We start from the raw sequence: 20,350 nt of genomic DNA, 5'->3' as shown, positions 1-20,350 counted from the left end.
TATATTTTCTGGTTTTATCTTTTGGAAAGCATATGCTAAATAACTTGATTTAGCACTATTCTTTGGTCTTAATCTCTCTTGTAAAAGGGTAGACACTGCCTCAATCATCAGAGGTAAGACCCCCTTCATTCCATATCATAATGGCTACCAAGGATTCTCCATCAATGCGCTTTAAAGGTCATGGTTTTCACACATGGCAAACCCGCATCAAGTTAATGCTCATGAAGAAGGGGCTCTTCAACATAGTAAATGGGAATGAGAAGAAGCCAAGGACTCTTGCTGATGTTCCTTGTTGGGAAGTAAGAGATGACAAAGCTCGTGCCATCATCACATTGGAGCTTGATGACACTTACATTCATCATGTGGATGGATGCGAAACTTCCAAGGAAGTTTGGGACCAACTCACAACTCTATTTGGGGCTCGATCTAAAAGTTCAAAGTTTGGTTTGCTCATTGAATTTTTTAAGCTAGAAATGAAGTCTGGCACATCCCTAGCCTCACATTTGAACTACATGAAAGGCCTATTAACACAACTTACAGGAATAGGTCTTAAGATGGATGAAGATGTCTCCATTGGTGTATTACTTAAATCTTTACCTGAAGAATATGACCATGTGGTCACAACCTTGACCAATATGCCAATATCAAAGCTTGTGGACATTGAAGCATCTCTTCTTGAGGAGGAGAGAAAACTAAAGACCAAGCAAATGGAGTCTCCATCGTCATCAACCTTGTCTACTGAAAATGCTTATTATGCAGGATCTAGTAGGTATGGCAAGAACAAAGGCAACTACAACAAGGGCTACAACAAAGGCAACTACAACAAGGGCTACAACAACAACAATCTCATTTGTGACTTTTGTCACAAACCTGGTCATGTAGAGAAGAATTGTTTTGCCAAGAAGAAGATGCAACGAGTCTACATCATGGAAGAAGTGCAGCAGGAAGAAGACCAAGAAGAAGAAAAAGATGAAGACAAGGGCCACCATCATGAGGCCCTATCTATGATTAGATCAAATCATTTATTCTAAAGTGCTAAAAGCAAGGGCATGCCCTATACACATGGGTGTCCTCTTCACTCATACATGTAGCCACGTCTTGTCACACTCTTCTAAAGTTGTCCCATACCTCTTTTGTACGCATGACTAAAGCCTCTGAGTTCACATTGGCATAACCTATGTATGGCATTGCTAGTCAGACCACGCTCATGCATGCTATCACTGAGCATTGGGTGGTTAATTAGGCTCATGAGAGTCAGCATGACCAACTGCATCATTGAGTGGATTCAGTGTTTGAGGAGAGGTGTTAAAAAATATGGCAAACACCTTCACTAAAATGATGTGTAGGGCACATACCTTGTAACTAGCACTATGCACTAAAGTCATAGATTATGGGCAAATGGATACAAAGGTTATTATGCAACCTTACCATGATGTAAAAGAGTCATTTAGGAGCTCAACATCAGCCAAAGGGGTCGTGATCCCTTGATTAGGTAGCATTGGTGTGATTAGCAAGATTCTAGGGTTGGTGGTCACTTTTAGGTGCTTGAATCTAGGAGGGAAGGTGGAGATGATTTAGATGATGATTAACACCTAATCTTGAGCTTAATCCTCATGTACTTCAGCCTATATAAAGAGGCTCTCATCTATTGAAATCAACACATTTTATTGCCCCTCACTTATGTTGTCATTATGCTCATCATTATGCTAATTACTTCTTGATTAGTAGCTTAACTTCATCTTCTTCATTTCTATTCAACTATGCAATGGAGCTAGTGTTTGATCCTCCTTAGGATGGTTTTAAACAGAGAGCAGCCAGCCATGGAACCACCCTCCCAGTTTTCTTTTGCCTCTTATGAGGAGCCTATGGCTGCTGTTTCTAACTAATACAAAAATCTCATTCCCAGAAAAAAAAAAAGAACAAATGTGTATGCATCAAAAATCCATTTCTTTCTATGTCAGTCATGACAGAGGGTTAGGAGGGCCCATTTGATGAGCAGAGTTTTAGAGCAGGTTCCTTATCATGCACCATGCATTTAGATCGGTAATTGGTAATTAAGTCAGAGAGTTCAACTTGAGTTAACAATTATAAACACTTTCTAGGACGATACTAGGGTAAACCAAATAAAAACATAATTGAGATGCTGGGAACAATGGCATTTTGTTCTATTTTTACATTCAAGTTTAGGAAAATTGTCTCCTTCGTGCTTCACAAGACTTTGAGTGACCTCTCACACCTTCACATTTCATACATTCTCTCTCTTTTCCATGAAACTTCATATTCTATCTGTGCCTCCATGAAAGTGTGCTAGCATTTGAGTCTTTCAGGTACAACTAGATACTGATGGTTTGCGTAAAAATGTATATTTGATCACTCCATACACACCCTTAAAATAGCCTTTGCTTGACTTCCAGCTGCCCAAAACTGACCTCCCAAAACTCTCACCCACGATAAGCATAAAACACACCATGAGATGTGAAAATTGATGTTATTGTTGCTGACATAAACGGGTATTTGCACAAATTTATCCAACCACATCAGCATTTAGTGAGAGTGATAAACCATCGGTACTTGTAATCAGAGTTTTAACATTGAGGACCACTTACATAGAGATCACTCAACTCTCACCCAAGTGTGGTAGGAATGACTCGGCAAATTTTTGTTGCCTGCAATCCAATTCGCATGTTAGAATATCACACTTCCAGTTGGTACTCGGAGACTAATCACATATACAAAAGGCTTCTTTCATTGAAAGACAGATGAGAAAATACAAATGGGGAAATGGAAACAGCACTTCTGCAGAGGACTGAAATGGGACAATGCCACATCTGCAAGGATGATGCAAGGAAGAGAGATGGAAGGAGAGAATGGGAAGGAATGAAGAGGAAAGAAAAAGTGTGAGTAGAAAGGAAAAGAAAGGAGAGGAGAGGGGAGGAAAGATAGAAGCCTAGAAACAAGCTACTTGACCTGAACTGAACTTAAAACATTGGATGCAAAAACGGCAGATGCTGTTAGGGGAAATGCCTGAAATGGGGAAAGACAAACTGAGGACACACCGAAACGGAAACAGGAACAGCTAAAATGAGTTCTGGATATAATACTTTAAGTGACCAATCTTACCTTTTCTCAGTGAGCTTGGGGCTTGGCCTATAATACTTCAAGTAGCCATCCCAAGCAACCTTCTTGATTCCAGCTCTTTTGGCAATCATGTCACGAACTCTGTAATTTTTTTTTATATCGAAGGTCATAAATTCAAGGGAGACTACTGCAAGAATAAGGAAATGCAGAATTTCAAATTAAAAATTTTGGAGCTCTATCACCTCTCTGCGAATTCTATAGGTGTCTCTGATGGCTGCAATGTTTGTGGCTCCAGATACCAAACATCACATACTACTGCCCACGAAGCCATCAATTGCATCAAATGCATTGTAAAAGACTGCCTATATCAGAAACCAAAAGAAACGCCTTAATCTTCAAAATACATCCATTAAGAAAAAATGAAGACAACGGAATATAAACAATGTTGCATTATGTGTCATTATCACATTCTAAAAAAGACTGGGTGGAGGTAGTGAAGAGACACAACCCCCGCAAAGAATTATACAAGAGAACCTAGAGGAGGAAAAATGCAAGAAAGCACAGTCCCTTCATGTGCGGGTACGCAGGCTACAGGTGGGAACTTCCCTAAGGCAGATGCTTTGGCACTCTACCAAATGGTGGGCATAGACGGGACCCTCGTCCCCTTCACAGATACATGGAGAGGACATGACACGAGAACGGTCCCTTATCATCAGTTTCCCCAATGTCACTAGGAAACAGACCTTCATGGATAGGCGGGCTGCCCTCAAGGGCACACAAGTTTACATAGGGGATGATCTCACCCCGGCTCAAGTGGCACATGGAGGAAGCTGTGATAGTTCATGAGGCCCACAAAGCAGGCAAGTGGGTGGTGTACAGAGATGGTCAGATCACTATCACTAAGTGTCACACTGAATAGCTCGAGGCAAAGGGCATCTAGGCTGGCGATGGCGAGGTCAAGCGGTGCTCTAGTCGCTCACGATAGGCTTCATTTAGGATAGGACCATCTTGGATAGGCCCATTGGGTCTTTAGTAGATGTTTAACCTCTCTCTCTCTCCAACCCACTCCAGGTTTGCACCATCAGGAGAGTCGCCCTATACGCCACTATATGATGATATCATGAGGTTTGCCAGCATGGGAGACATATTACCATTGGGAGACTTTAATGCACGTACAGGCACACAGTAGACAGAGCTGTATGATACTCACGAGGCTATGTACCAGCAGATCACGACAGAGGATGTAGGGTTGCCGAGATCAGCACAGGATGAGGGGGAGATTACAGATTATGGCAGGCATTTTCTCAGACTCGGGAGTGCACATGGGTCGGTCATATACAATGGCCTATCGAGATGGCAGGGATCAAATGCTCTCACACACTGGAACTCTAAAGGGGGAGCGAGCAGAGTGGACTATCTCCTATATTGATACCTGATGTGCGGGGTTTCACGATTTCCAATCGGCCCATTGGCATAGCAGCCGATCATGCATTCCGGAGTTTCACACTAGTAGGTAGATCCCCGAGAGATGAGCCAGCCACTCATGTACCTAGGTACCCGAGATATCAGTTTACATGTGAGACAGCTTGGGTTTACCAAGATGCAGTATCTAATGGCTTGTTTGCTTTAGACTCGCATAGCCCTTTGGATGAGATTACGAGAGGATTGGCAGGTGTACTACATGCATCCGCCTCATATGCGTTTCCCTGCACTATGATCCCTTCCACCTCCCACCCGCAGCACTCCCCCACACAACAGTTGGTATGATGATGAATGTCGTGAGACACGGGCATAGCTACAGTGTGAGATTGCCATTGGGACTCACATACATAGACAGGCCAGGATGATCTTTCGGCACCTTGTGCAGAGGAAGAAACAAGCCTACCTCGCTAAGTTAGAGGAGGAGATCTACCAACTCTTCCTGGGGAAGGACAGCAAGAGGGCATGGAAGATGTTTCAGGGGAGAGAGCCTGGTACTCCGATTACTGCACCTGAGGCATGGCATGCTTATGCTAGAGAGCTATATGATGCACCAGGACAACCTCCCACCCCCCTCCACCGAGAGCGCTAGACTGGCTAGCAGCACCTTTTTTACTATGCGGATGCTGCTAGATGCGATAGACAAGTTACAGAATGGAAAGGCACAAGATCATGATGGGCTAGTTGGAGAGCACTTCTCATGTGCGCACGATACTTTGGCTCCGCTGATGGTACATGTGTTTAATCGTGCCATTTGTGAGGGTTTCCTGGCAAGCTGGACAAAGCATATCATTGTACCACTCTTTAAGAGTGGGGACCCCATGGTACCAAGCAACTACAAGACGATCATGATTGGTCATTACTTGGCTAAACTATATGGCTCTATATTGGAGTTGGAGCTGAGCCGTTGGTGGGTAGAGAGGCATGGTCATTGAGCAAAGGGACAGGCCGGCTTCAAGAGAGGATTTACTACCTTGGATCACATATTGACACTTTGGGCACTTATTGAAGAGGGAAGGGCACATAAGAGAAGGATATATTGCTGCTTTGTGGACTTCCGCAAAGCCTTCGATACCGTACCACATGCCAGGCTTATGCACACATTGCATGACATTGAGGTAACTGAGGATATGCAGTGGGGGATATATGCTTTGTATGAGTCTGTAACAGGTAGAGTCCGAGCTCCAGGTGGACTATCTGATATGGTGACTAGTACAATAGGGTGAAGCAAGGATGCCCGCTATCACCCACCCTCTTTGGACTGTACATTGATGTGGTCTCCGCTTATGTAGACAGATTGGGAGGCCCAGGGGCATGCCTGGTAGGGGTGTTGATACCCATCTTGTTATATGTTGATGATATTGTTCTAATCTCAGACTCTCCGGAGGGATTATAGAGACATCTAGATGCATTACAAGCATTTTGTGCGGATAGAGATCTGACACTGAACCTTGGAAAAACCAAGGTTACGGTGTTTAACACCACACAAGCATGGGTGACGAGATCACAGCCTCAGTTCACTTTCCAAGGGGAGCCGGTTGAGTACGTCAGGTCATACGTCTACTTGGGAGTTACTTTCACAGGACTGGGTTTCTCCCTGAAGGAGGCAACAACAGCTAGCTAGATTAGCTCGAGGGCACTTGGGGGCACTTGAGAGGCAATGTGCGCACATACAGTTTCAGGAGCCGCACACCAAATTGTGGCTATTCGATACACTTGTCACACTGACCTTCCTGTACGGAGCTCCAATTTGGGGGCCCAACATAGATCTTAGAGGGAGATGGAGGCATATAGAGAGACCACTGATTATGATGATTGCCCACATAATTCGGAGCAAATCATCGGTACCACATGAGATTGTTCGGGTAGAGCTGGGTGCCGCACCAATAGTGACGGGCCCTATTTCAAGCAGTTACCTTTTTATAGTGGCTATGGGAACTTCCTCAGCAAAGGTACTCCCGATTGGCATTGATCTCATCCATATAGTTGGCAAAGGATGGAGATACTCATTGCTGGTATGCTCAGATGAGATCATAGTTTGACCTACATGGTTTGTGGATAGAGACACTACCACCCTTTCATCAGTACAGCCTAGATTGTCCGTTTTTGGATCTCACCCGCTCAGAGCAGAACCGCGTGATTAGGATGGATATCGTCAGAGTGGACACAGAGAGGACATGGACTAGGCTCCTTGAGGCTTGAGCCCTTAGGCACGAAAATGGCTCATTACAAGGGCCATTTTCTGCACCTCACCATATGATTTTATCACCCGCCCGGCGTACATGGATGTACACCTATCACATGGGATACGTTGTGCCATTGGACAAATCCGGACCTCATCACACCAACTGCAGATTGAGACAGGACGATACGTGCATCAAATCTCGGATGACCACATTTGTCAGCTATGCTACCAGGAGGCAGAGATAGAGGAGCACTACATTTGCCGATGTACAGTCTATTATGACATCCGAGGGAGATATCACTGCCTCTTCCGAGAGGGTTTTGGGCCGTTAACGCAGGGTCATGGAGTTTGAGGATCACAGATGCTTGGGATTGTTCCTACTTGAGCTCAGGAGACACAGAGAGACCCTCTTGGCAGACAGAAGACCGAGCCACGATGTACCTAGATAGAGGATCTTGACAGATTTCTTCGGCACTAGCACGAGTAGCCTAGCCCACACACCTCTTGATACCTCCTCCATCGGGCCATCACGGCACCAGCCACGCTCCCAGGGAGTCACCACTGATAGAGCAGTCGTCTTATGTCGTGCTCATCGGCCACGCCCACCAGGATCCCAACCACGGCATCCTCATCATCGCCAGATTAGAGCCATTATTGCTCGGCATCGGAGGTGCCTACCTCGCTTCTACGAGCTCTCCATTCTAGACAGCCCCATGGCGAAGATATTTGATCTGAGGAGAGGGCATCACTTCAACTGATCAGCATACATGGATCTAGTTGATATACATTTTCTAGTATTTTCTACTCGGTATCATCTAGGAGTCTTACTTACCTACTCAGTATCATCTAGGAGTCTTAGTTACAGTTCTTATAACTGTAAGACAGTTTATTGTACTTTTCAGTTTCGTTTGGTTGTTCTCTTTGATGAGACACCAACTTTAGATGTACTCTCAGTTTTGGACTCATAGGCCATTATGGCCTCTTAGAGACGTTAATATATCATTTCATTTCATCTCTCTCTTTCTCTCTCTCTCTCTCTTAGAGTTTTCCATGGTTCTTCAATCCTATCCTGCTTTCACACATCATGCCTCTACTCTATGCGCACCCACCTCCACGCCTCCTTGCGCGCCTCTGTAGGTCGCCCTCACTTTTCCCACGTACAAGCCACCTCACTGCTCTACTCTGCCCGCCGTTGTAGGCTGCCTCGCTGCCCTGTGTGCAGGTCGCCCTCCCTTTTCCCACGCACAGGCCATCTCACTGCTCTGCTCTGCTCTGCCCGCCGCTGTAGGCTACCTCGTTGCCCTGCGCGCAAGTCACCCTCCCTTTTCCCATCCATCCTTGCTTAGGTCCCCAAGGAAGCAAGTAGTAGGGGAAAACATGTCTCAACCCCTGGAGACGGAACAAGATGGTGAGACAACCTTTCACACCCCCACGAAGGCACCAAATGCCTACCGCACAAGACTGAGGGAAGGAATCATGTCCCCTGGCTCACGAAGGATTACGAAGATGGCCCGACGAGATGAGGCCCTTTATGAGAAGATACAACAGCTTCACATAAGGACAGAGATGAACACCATGCGACAGGAGCTTGAAAAGGAATGGACCGAGCAGATGCATGCCCAAAGGAAAGTGATATACGAAACGCTGAAGGAAGAGATATATGTCCAATTGAAGGGAGAAATGCAAGCCCAAGTACCCGTTGAGGTGGAATTAGCCCAAGCCTTGATGCAGACGGAAATGAAAAAAGAGATGCAGAAATGGAAGGATGACATGCTCCGAGAGATTGGCATAACAGTTGCATCGTACAAAGGCACTTTGAAGACATGTATGGCTGACCGCGAAAAAGACATCACAGAAATGCAAAACACTTTGGAATCATGTAAGGCAAAAGTGGCTACAGGTGAGAAGGAAATGCATTCATGGGTGAAATTGCCAGTGCCACAAAGAAACAAATTGAGGAAGTCAACCCATGGATTGAAGTAGTAAAAAAACAGAAGGATACACCAGTCAATAAGTAGAGGTGATGAATGCTACATTGGAAGAGGAAGCCAAGAGACGGGCACGTGCCTTATATGTACGTGTAGTTGGGTAGGAAGATAAGGGAAATCCCCAAGAGGATGCAAAGCTCTTGCAACAAAAATTGGAGCCACTGATGTACCCACTACCGGAGCATGGCGAGTAGGCAGAGATGAAACCAAGGCGAAGATATTGATCATCAGGTTCGGTGACTTGGAGAAGAAGAAGGCCTTCCTCTCCCAAAGGATGGCCCTTAAGGGGGAAAATATTTATTTGGATGAGGACCTTACACCGGCACAGAAAGCACACCGGAAGGAACACATGCCGTGTGTGCTTGAGGCAAGGAAAGAGGAGAAATGGGCGGTATACAGAGATGGCCGAGTCATCATTACGGAGAGGAGGCCCGCTTGATGGTGCGCGGCATATGAGACCTTGCGATTCACGGTGTGGAATTGCAACGGAGCCCTTAGAACAGATGCAAGATACTTTGAGGATACTTTCAGACACAGTGATAATGCTATGTATACGGAGACCCATCAATGCACAAACAAAAGGCTCCCTGAGACGTACAGGGTTATAGATGGGAATCAGTTTTCCGCCCTCAGCCACGCACAGTGGGAGGTACCAGAGGATCTGGAGGACTGGCAATACTTTACAGGGAGGAGCTTCGTGACAAAATACATGTGGTACATAGAGATGTAGATGCGAGGTACATGTGGGTCCGAATATGCAGAGAGGGGCTCCGCGAGCTATATGTGGCGGTATGCTACATCCCCCCAGCCCACTCCAAGTTTGCACCATCAGGAGAGACGCCCTATATAGCACTATATGATGATATCATGAGGTTTGCCAGCATGGGAGACATATTACTATTGGGAGACTTTAATGCACGTACATGCACAGAGTAGACACACATGCACAGAGTAGACAGAGCTGTATAATACTCAAGAGGCTATCGGTTAAAACTTGTTGCTACGGTCAAGACGACATGAATGGTCAAGGAAACCGCGAGCTCCCCGAACTGCGCCCCTCCTTCCTCCATCGCCTGAATCGTTCCCTTCCGCCTCTGCCTTCGCTTCCCTCCCTCATCGCTGCCCCCTCCTCCTTCCTCGTTTTTCCTGAGCTCCCCGATCTGCGCCCCTCCTTCCTCCATTGCTGCGCCCCTCCTTCCTCCACTACCTTTGCTTCCCTCCCTCATCGCTGCCCCTTCCTTCCTCGTTTTTTCCTTTGTTGCGCCATTTCGCTTCCCCTCCTCTAATCGCCTCCCATCCTTCCTCAGCGCAGCGCTGTTGTGCTGCCCCTCCCCCGCCCCTCTTCGCCTTTAAAATATCAGCCTCTCCCCTTGCTTCCCTTTTTCTTTTTGCTGTTTCCTTTTCCACCCTCCTTTCCTTTCCTCCGCCTCAACGCCTCCCTCTTCCCCTTGGTTCGGAGTGCTCCTCATCCGGGTTCAAGTCGGCCTTTTTCTTCGATTAGCATCATGGCTAATCATTCTCCCTCGGCCGGGCGAACCATTGTTTTCTCCGAAGCCGAGCTCGCGGTCCTCTACGTCGAAATAGAGAAAGACTCCAAAACGACCCTCATTGCCAGAATCTTTGGATCTCACCCGTCCCGTCTCCAGGCTCGGGATTGGGTCCTGGCGGCTCTGCCCTCCAACCTCGCTCTACACTTTCGAGATGTCACGTTGCTTGGAAGAGGTTTCTTCCAAGTGGATTTTGATTCTGAGGACGCACCCTTAGATGTTTTGAAGGGTAGTCCTTTGCCATTGGGCCCGAGGAAGATATTTTTTCTTCCCTACTCCAGCTCTTTTGACCCTGTCGAGGAAGACCAGAACTGCTTCCCGATTACTCTCAGATTTCCAGGTCTTCCGCGCGCATATTGGCCTATGTTAGAGGCCATCGGGTCGACCTTTGGGCTTGTTCTTCAAGTGCCCCCCCTTCACGCCTTGCCGACATCTTCTGCCTAGGTGGTCACTGCCTCGGCGGATGCTGTCCCCAAGGTCATGGTTCTTGCCCGTGACATTGAGCTCTTTGAGGACTATGTTTTGCTTCCGGGCCCTTGTGGCCCTTTAAAGCAACGTATGGAGATTACAGGTAAACCCGATCAGTGCCGGGTTTGTCACCAACAAGGTCACTTTGCTTGAGATTGTCCTCAGGGTCGAGGTCGTAGGAGGCCTCGTAGGCGGGCCTCTCAAGCGCCACCTCCCTTGGTTCCTTCTCGTCCTTCAATCCGCTAGGTGTGGTGAGCTGTCTCTCACGCCCGCCCCCCTGGTGCGATTGATGGGTAGGCTTCCTCGGTTCATGTACAGATAGATGATGTTTCTGGTCAGAGGGATGTGTCAGCTGATGCATCTTTGCAGAGAGATGATATCTCACATCAGGATGACTTTGTGGAGTCCTCTCTACTTGGAGGGGGCGATATGCAGGATGTTTAGCACAGTGGGGATCATGTATTGCAGGATTTTCAACATGATGCCATTGCCCTTGATGCCCCGCAGGGCGAACAGGTTTCTCGTACATACGCAGCCACGGTGCAGGCCCTCGGACAAGGGCATGTCAGTGGACTTTGCCCTGTGGATTTTCCCGTCCTCTAGCATTATGAGAGGCGTCCTCAGGCTGCCCATTGTCTTCTTAGATCGGGGGTTAAACCCTCTTCTCTTCCATGAGAATCGTCTCATGGAATGTTCAGCGCCTTGGAGGGCTTCCCACCCGTGGTAGAGCACCTTTTGAAGGACCAGCTTCACCCTACTGTTACAGGAGGGTCTATGGATGTGCTTTTGTTGCAGGAACACAAATTGGATAGATCTCAATGTGGCAAAACTAGTAAGATGCTTTCTGGCCACACCTTCTGGTCCTCGGCAGTTGGGACTAGAGAGGATGTTTGTATTTCAGTGGCAGCATCTATTATACCTCATGTTATTGGGCACGGTGTTATCATACCTGCTAGAGCACAGTGGATATTGATCATGCATGAGGGTCAGAAATTGGAAATTTTGAATATCTATGCACCTGACGTGAGAGGTGAAAGGGTGGCCTTTTGGGTCACCGTTACAAATGTCATTCCCCAGGTTGATCATTGGATAGTGGGAGGAGATTTTAATATGGTTGAGCAACCTTTTGACAAGAAGGGTGGACGCAAAGGGGGTTTGCACCCTTTGGAGCGAGCCTCATGGGAGAGGTTCACGCTTTCCTTTTTTGGCAGAGATTGCTGGATTGAGGATGACTTCCAGAGAAGGCCGAATTCCTTATCTTTCTCTTGGCATAACCGCAAGAGCGGGGATGAGAGCATCTTTGCACGTCTGGACAGGTTTTATGTGGATGATTGGTCCTTAGACAGAGGAGGCACCATTGCTATTATGCCTGGCACCACCAAATCCGATCATTGCCCCGTCGTTTTGTCTCTCAGGGAGCCTGGGGCTCACTCGGCCTCTCCCCGTATCCGTATCCCTGACTCTCTTTATCTAGATGCTGACATTTCCCTTGAGATCAGAGAGAGATGGAGATCTTGTGACGGTCCTGATCCTCGTCATAATATTGCGCTAGCTCTTGAGAGGACCAGCCATCATTATCATAGCATTGCCTTGTCTAAGAAGCAAGAGGAGGATTGCTGCTCTTCAGAGGGAACATGAAAAGCATCCACATGCGACTTGGATTACAGACCTCTTGACCACAGTTAGAGCAGAGCTGCAGTTGGCCATGGACAGGAGGGCTGAGTTCGCCTTTCATCCGAACTAGGCCTTTTGGACTCAGATAGGTGGCAGATGCAACAAAGAGTTTTTTTCAGCACACAGGCCTTCCCATAGCAGGGACTCTGTGAGGTACTTGCAGGATTTAGAGGGTGAGGTTCACCCTCAAAGAGATGTGGCACGGCAGAATTGCTGCTCTTCAGATGGAACATGAAAAGCATCCACATGCGACTTGGATTACACACCTCTTGACCACAGTTAGAGCAGAGCTACAGTTGGCCATGGACAAGAGGGCTGAGTTCGCCTTTCATGCGAACCAGGCCTTTTGGACTCAGATGGGTGGCAGATGCAACAAAGAGTTTTTTTCAGCACACAGGCCTTCCCATAGCAAGGACTCTGTGAGGTACTTGCAGGATTCGGAGGGTGAGGTTCACATTGAGCCTGATAAGGTGAGGGATATTGCTTCAGAATTTTATCGGTCTTTGTTGACTGCAGAGGTGCCCTCCCCTCAGAGAGATGTGGCACGGCAGAAAGTTTGGGAGCGCATGCCCAGGCTCATTACACATGCTATGTGTTCGTCCTTGGATGCCCCTTTCTCGAAGGATGAATTCCTTCACGCACTGCATGCTCTTTCCAGTGGTTCATGCCCCGGGAATGGTCTTTCTCCCGCCTTCTTTATTCTTTTTTGGGATCATATTGGAGATGCTTTCACTGTTGCCCTTCAGGAAATGTGGTTGTCGGGTATGATGCCTCCATACCTCACGAAGGGGCTGATTCACCTTATCCCCAAGAGTGGGGATGAGACTGACATCAAGCAATGGAGGCCCATCACCCTCCTTGGATCTGCATATAGAATCTTAGCTAAAGCCTTGAGTATAAGGTTGCAGCCGATTCTCCAAAGGATTATCCATGATACCCAGAATGGGTTCCTCCAAGGAAGGAGTATATTTGATAACATCTTTTCTTTTTGGGAAGCTGTCGAGTGGGCAAAGGCTAGTCAGCAGCCTCTTGCCATTCTTTTGCTTGATTTTGAAAAAGCTTGACAGAATGGATTGGGATTTTTTGGAGGGCACTATGGCACACATGGGGTTTTCCCAAAATTGGATCAGAGGTGTGTCTTGCCTATACAGGGAGGCTCATAGCACTGTTTTAGCCTGTGGGGGGCGTGGTGAGCGTTTTTAGATTTCCCGTTCACTGAGGCACAGCGCTGTCCCCTCGCCCCTTTACTGTACCTCATTGTAGCTGAGGCTATCAGCAGGTTTTTTCGGGCTGCCCCTGGTGTTGTGGGTCTCAGGCTGCCTTTATGTACGGAGGAAGAGTTTTTGGACTCTGAGTTAGCAGATGATACGGCATTGTTCCTTGAGGCTTCAAATGCTTGATTATGTGCTTTCCGGACAGCCTTGGAGGCCTTTTGTTTGGCAGCAGGAGCTACTATCAATTGGCATAAGTCAGTTGGTTTTTGGATCAGTGATTCTCCTCTTGCAGATTGGGGTACAGATGTTGGTTTTACTTGGATTGAGAGAGGATGCTCTACTAGATACCTTGGTTGTCAGGTGGGCGTTGACATCTCCCGTGCACAACAGTTTGCTCGTGTGCTCTTAAGCATTAAAAGCAAACTCCATCATTGGAGTAGGAGGAAGCTCGACTTGGCCTCTAGAGCTTTAGTGGTTAGCCAAGTTTTGCTAGCCACGACTTGGTTTATCGCTTCATGCTGGATTTTTCATAAGGGCTGCATTGGACAGCTTCGTCGCCTTATTCGGAGCTTTCTTTGGTCCGGGCTTGATGGAAATGCAGACACCAGGGCTAGAGTTGCTTGGGAAACCATTATCAAGCCCAAGCAAGAAGGGGGATTGAATATCATTGACCCTGAGGTGCAATGTAAGGCTTTGCTGTGTAAGCTGGTTGTTAGGGGCTTTCTTCCAGGCTCTGAGCCATGGAAGGACTTTCTCATGCAGCATATCATGAAGTGTGTCCCTGTTCGCGGAGGTGACTGGACTCTCAGCTCACGCTTTATTTTTTCGGATGCAGTTCACCGCTCCCCTTCATCCCCCCTGGTTAGGTCCCTCCTACGGGCCTGGGACTGCATGAGGAGTTTTTTGGTACACATTCCCCCGCGTTCAGCAGAGGAAGTTAACCGGCAACCCATTCTGTGGAATGATTTGATCTTAGATGTGCATGGTAGGCCTCTTGGGGCAGCTATGCATATTCTTTGGGCTGGCTGGGAGACGCTTTGCCCCACAGTGTTGGCTTGGAAGAGGTTTCAGAGCCTCACCGAGGTTCAGAGATTGGATCTCACGCAGCATTTGAGAGGCTCTAGTCGGAGGATCGCACAAATTGACGCAGCCATTCCCAACCACTGGATTACTGGATCTTTCTTGGAAGACCGTCATCATTCTTGGTTTAGGGTTTTTTCTAGGAGAGAGGTTCCTCTTCAGGTTATGGGTCTCCCCTTGCCTAGGGAGGATGATGTACCGGTCTTCTTTTCTGTACAGGATGGATGGTAGTTGGAGAGATGTGACGTGCAGGACCTTATTGAGGGCCCCAAGATTACATGATCATGATGGGAGCACTTCTCATATGCACGAGACACGTTGGCTCCGCTCATCGTACATGTGTTTAATTGTGCAATTTGTGAGGGTTTCCCGACAAGCTGGACAGAGCACATCATTGTATCACTCTTTAAGAGTGGGGACCCCATGGTACCAGGCAACTACAGGACGATCATGATTGGTCATTACTTGGCTAAACTACATGGCTCTATATTGGAGTCGGAGCTGAGCCGCTGGGTAGAGAGGCATGGTCATTGAGCAAAGGGATAGGCTGGCTTCAAGAGAGGATTTACTACCTTGGATCACATATTGACACTTTGGGCACTTATTGAAGAGGGAAGGGAACATAAGAGAAGGATATATTGCTGCTTTGTGGACTTCCGCAAAGCCTTCGATACCGTACCACGTGCTAGGCTTATGCACACATTGCATGACATTGAGGTACCTGAGGATATGCAGTGGGGGATATATGCTTTGTACTATCCGATATGGTGACCAGCATGATAGGGTGAAGCAAGGATGCCCGCTATCACCCACCCTCTTTGGACTGTACATTGATGTGGTCTCCGATTATGTAGACAGATTGGGAGGCCCAGGGGCATGCCTGGCAGGGGTGTTGATACCCATCTTGTTATATGTTGATGATATTGTTCTAATCTCAGACTCTCCGGAGGGATTACAGAGACATCTGGATGCATTACAAGCATTTTGTGCGGATAGAGATCTGACAATGAACCTTGGGAAAACCAAGGTTATGGTGTTTAACACCACACAAGCATGGGAGACGAGATTAGAGCCTCAATTCAATTTCCGAGGGAATCTGGTAGAGTACGTCAGGTCATATGTCTACTTGGGAGTTACTTTCGGAGGACCGCGTTTCTCCCTGAAGGAGGCAGCAGCAGCAGCTAGATTAGCTCGAGGGCATGCAACCTTGGGGGCACTTGAGAGGCAGTGTGCACACATACAGTTTTAGGAGCCACGCACCAAATTGTGGCTATTTGATACGCTTGTCACACCAACCCTCTTGTACGGAGCTCCAATTTGGGGGCCTAGTATACATCATAGATCTCAGAGAGGGACAGATGAGGGATGGAGGCAAATGGAGAGACCACTGATTATGATGATTGCTCGCACATGATTCGGAGCAAATCAGAAGTACCACATGAGATTGTTCGGGTTGAGTTGGGTGCCCCACCAATAGTAACCGAGGCCCTATTCCAGGCAGTTACCTTTTTATAGCGGCTATGGGAGCTCCCTCAGCAGAGGGTTGTTCTGATTGGCATTGACCTCATCCATACAGTTGGCAGAGGATGGAGATACTCATTGCTGGTATGCTCACATGAGATCATGGTTTGACTTACATGGTTTGCGGATGGAGGCACTACCACCCTTTCAGTACAGTCTGGATTGTCCATTTTTGGATCTCACCCACTCAGAGCAAAACCGCGTGATCAAGATCGATATCATCAAAGTGGACACAGAGAGGACATGGACTAGTCCCCTTGAGCCCTTAGGCATGAAAATGGCTCATTACAAGAGCCATTTTCTACACCTCTCACTAGATGATTTTATCACCCACCCGGCGTACATGGATGTACACCTATCACATGAGATACGTTGTGCCATTGGACAGATCCGAACCTTATCACACCAGCTGTGGATTGAGATAGGGTGATATGTGCATCAGATCTTGGATGACCGCATTTGTCAGCTATGCTACGAGGAGGTAGAGACAGAGGAACACTACATTTGCTGATGTATAGTCTATTATGAGATCCGAGGGAGATATCACTGCCTCTTCCGAGAGGGTTTTGGGCCGTTACGCAGGGTCATAGAGTTTGAGGATCAGAGATGCCTGGGATTGTTTCTACTTGAGCTCAGGAGACACGGACAGACCCTCTTGGCAGACAGGAGGCCGAGCCATGATGTACCTAGACAGAGGACCCTGACAGATTTCTTTGGCACCGGCACCAGCACCAGCACCAGCACCAGCAACCCAGCCCACGGCACCGACCACGCTCCCAGGGAGTCACCACTGATAGCGCAGTTATCTTATGTCGTGCTCGTCGGCACCACGGCATCCTCACCATCGCCAGATTAGAGCCATTATTGCTCGGCATCGGAGCGCTTACCTCACTTCTACAACCTCTCCATTCTAGACAGCCCAATGGTGGAGATACTTGATCTAAGGAGAGGGCAACACTTCAATTGATCAGCATACATGGATCTACCTGATATACATTTTGCAGTATTTTCTACTCAGTATCATCTCAGAGTCTTACAGTTCTGTTCTTATAACTGTAGGACAATTAGTTTATTGTACTTTTTAGTCTCATTTAGTTGTTCTCTTTGTTGAGACACCAACTTCAGATGTACTCTTAGTTTTGGTCTCATAGGCCATTATGGCCTCTTAGAGATGTTAATATATCATTTCATTTCATCTCTCTCTCCACCTGACCTTCAGGCTGATGCAAGAGCTCGGCCAACACTAGACAGAGCCATTGAGCTATGCAGAGCCCAGTGCCCCCAACCCTGTGGTCCCCACTCACGCCCATGTCAGCATCTGGATGGGCCCTTGCCTGACATAAAGGGTTGATTGATTGTTTTTATTCAGCTCTCCCATATCCCATCACTTATTGTACCCTATACCTGGCATAGTAGGATCCAGATTTTTCATCTTGTATAATCTCAGAGTCTGAGATCTTAGCATTCAGTTTTCAGTTTTAGTTTACCGTTGCTTTATCTTATTTCATCCATGACAAGAATTCATGGACACTACACGTACACATCATTTTGGTCTCATAGACCCTTTGGGTCTTTTGAAGATGTTAATATAACTCTCTCTCTCTCTCTCTCTCTCTCTCCACTACTGTATGGTGCCCCCATCTGGAGTCCTAGCTTATACCACAGGAGGAGACAGAGGAGAGAGCCGGCCGAGACAGATACAGAGGAGGTATATGATGGGTGGAAGCCGATGGAGAGGCCCCTACTAGTGGCGATGATCTCATGCATGATTAGGAGTAAACCATCAGTGCCACATGAGATTGTGCGGGCAAAGATGGGCGCTGCATCGATAGTCACATAGGCTCTATTCCACACAGTGACATACTGGCATAGGCTATGGGAGCTTCCACTTGCTAGCCCTGGAATCCTCGAGACAGTTGACACTTGAGGGATATACACAGTGCTAGTATGCACAGGTAGGCACTTGGTTTGGCATGCATGGTATGCAGATGGAGGCACTCCCCCCCTTCCAATACAGTATAGAGGCCTCCTCATTTGCTCTCAACCGCACAGAGCGGAATAGGGTTATCAAGAAGAAGGACATTGTCAAACTGGATACTCAGAGGACATGGAGTTCACCTAGTCGTCCATTGGGAACAAAGATGGCCTTCTACAGAGATCACCTCCTATGCATGACAGAGGATGGGTTCATCATCCGTCCACGCTACATGTATCCGTTGGGGTGAGATGTGCGATCGGCCAAATCCGCACCTCGTCCCACCAACTGAGAGTGGAGACTGCCAGATATGGGCCTAGGGCGGCCGCACAGGAGGACAGGATATGCCAGCTCTGTCACACAAAGCCCGAGACACAGGACCATTACATATGCCGATGCCCCATGTACTATGAGATTCGGGGGAGGTTCCACTGCCTCTTTCGAGCTGGGTTCGGACCACTTTCCAAGATCATGGACTTCCCGGATCAGAGATGCCTGGCGCTTTTTCTTCTAGAGCTCCGTAGACACAAGGAGTCCTTGGTGAGATCCAGATCGGCTGTACTTGCTCGAGGACCAGCACAGAGAGCTCTCACTGACTTCTTCCATACCAGCACTCCGAGGGCCAATCCACCCATCATACCCAGACCACAGGCTAGTGTAGGAGCTCGACTGAGAGATGTGACACTCGACACAGCCATTGAGTTATGCAGAGCTCGATGCCCCAGATCCCATGGCCCTCGCCCACGGCCACGCCACCACAGGAAGATCCGGGCCATCATCTCCCATCATCGCAAGACCTTCTCGCGCCAGCTTAGTTTTACCACCTTGAGCACCATGTAACAACGGCCCATGAGGGATGTATTAGGGTGATATGAGAGCTATCTTTTGTTATTACTATTTTGTACCCAGGATTATGTACCTCATGGATATGATGTAACCTTTTGGTCTCATAGGTCATTTTGGCCTTTTGAAGACGTTAATACAACTTTCTTTCTTTCTTTCTCTCTCTCTCTCTCTCAGCTCGCACATGCTCTCATGGCATAAGCCTTCGCCCCTAGCCCCCTAGCTGCCTTGTCCTGGCCTTCCCACATGCTCTGCCCTACTGGGACCTGCTGCACGCACAGGGCCCCCCCTTGTTCTGCCCTTCCCCTCTTTTTCCCGTGACGCCCTGCCCTGCCCTGCCTGCCTCCTGCGCGCACAGGCCCCGCCTTGTTTTGCCCTGCCCATGCAGCCTGCTGTGCTAGTCTTTGCTGTCCGCGTTATGCGCATGCCCTTGTCCCAGCGGCGCTGGTCTTTGCCCCTCCATCCTTGCTCAGGCCCCCAAGGCAGCAACTAGGGGGAAATAGCCAAAATGAACCTACAGGAGCTCGAAGAGTACATCAAGACAGTGGAGGACAACACCAAGAAGGCACTGGGCGAACAAACGGAGGTGCTGGACAGGGTCCTGAACCAACATGAAAAATGGTTGGAGATAAGATATGATTCGGCGTGTATTTATTGGAGCTTCTTCATCATAAAGAGATCACGCTCAAGCAGCACTCCGAGACAGAGCCCTCTAGACCAGGGACCCTTCCCAAACCTCCATTACTGACTTTTTTGGCGCACACCAACCCATTTCAAAGGTTGCCACCCAAACAAGTGATCCTTCGGCACACTTGCCGAGCATAGTACTTTAGGTATGGTACGGTATGCGTACGAGTATATAAAATACGCATCGAGATAAGTACTTTAAGTATGTTCACTTTTTTTGACATAATGTATATATATTAAAAATATATATTATAAACCATTCATAATTTAGCAACACTGCTACACAAAATTGCGCAAAAAAACAGCTAGTAACTACAAGTTGAATATGTGACTAGTCAATGGTCACTACTAAAATAAATATTGATATGCTAACTACTAACTAGTAAGAGCGACTAGTCGCCACAAGGCCACTGGATCAAGTCTCATGAGTCGCCACTCACTTATCATCATCCAAGCTTGAAGATGAGTCTCCATCTGTGAGGAGATTCGCATCAAAATCATATAGTGGCTCCATGCATCTCGTGCTTTGGATTGCCTCTACCGGTCGCTCTGGCATCTCTCCCTCTCAAATGTGTACCAGGAGTATACACCTTGGTGCCTTTAGAGGTGCT

At 47.7% G+C, this 20,350-nt stretch overlaps 1 protein-coding gene across 5 annotated transcripts in view; it reads right to left on the bottom strand.

Moving 5' to 3' along the window:
* Window positions 1-2,131: 2,131 nt before the first annotated feature.
* LOC147627343 (glycerol-3-phosphate acyltransferase 9-like) overlaps window positions 2,132-20,350 on the bottom strand; it is a 112,037-nt gene continuing 93,818 nt past the window's right edge. For 2 of the 5 annotated variants that reach the window (XM_086815979.1, XM_086815980.1), the window contains exons 12-14: window positions 3,321-3,440; window positions 3,121-3,219; window positions 2,132-2,666 (exon numbers count right to left, since the gene is read on the bottom strand). In XM_086815979.1, the coding sequence (XP_086672105.1) occupies window positions 2,618-2,666; window positions 3,121-3,219; window positions 3,321-3,440 (268 nt within the window). In that variant the 3' untranslated portion in view covers window positions 2,132-2,617. Of the gene's footprint in view, window positions 2,667-3,120; window positions 3,220-3,320; window positions 3,441-20,350 lie in introns of those variants that run through there. The other 3 variants (XM_086815977.1, XM_086815981.1, XR_015268482.1) reach the window with 3 other exon arrangements.

This window comes from Cibotium barometz, chromosome 21, assembly GCF_041138505.1.
Source record: "Cibotium barometz isolate CiBa-2024 chromosome 21, ASM4113850v1, whole genome shotgun sequence".
In the NCBI taxonomy this organism is placed as follows: domain Eukaryota; kingdom Viridiplantae; phylum Streptophyta; class Polypodiopsida; order Cyatheales; family Cibotiaceae; genus Cibotium; species Cibotium barometz.
This window is presented reverse-complemented; position numbering and strand designations above follow the sequence as displayed.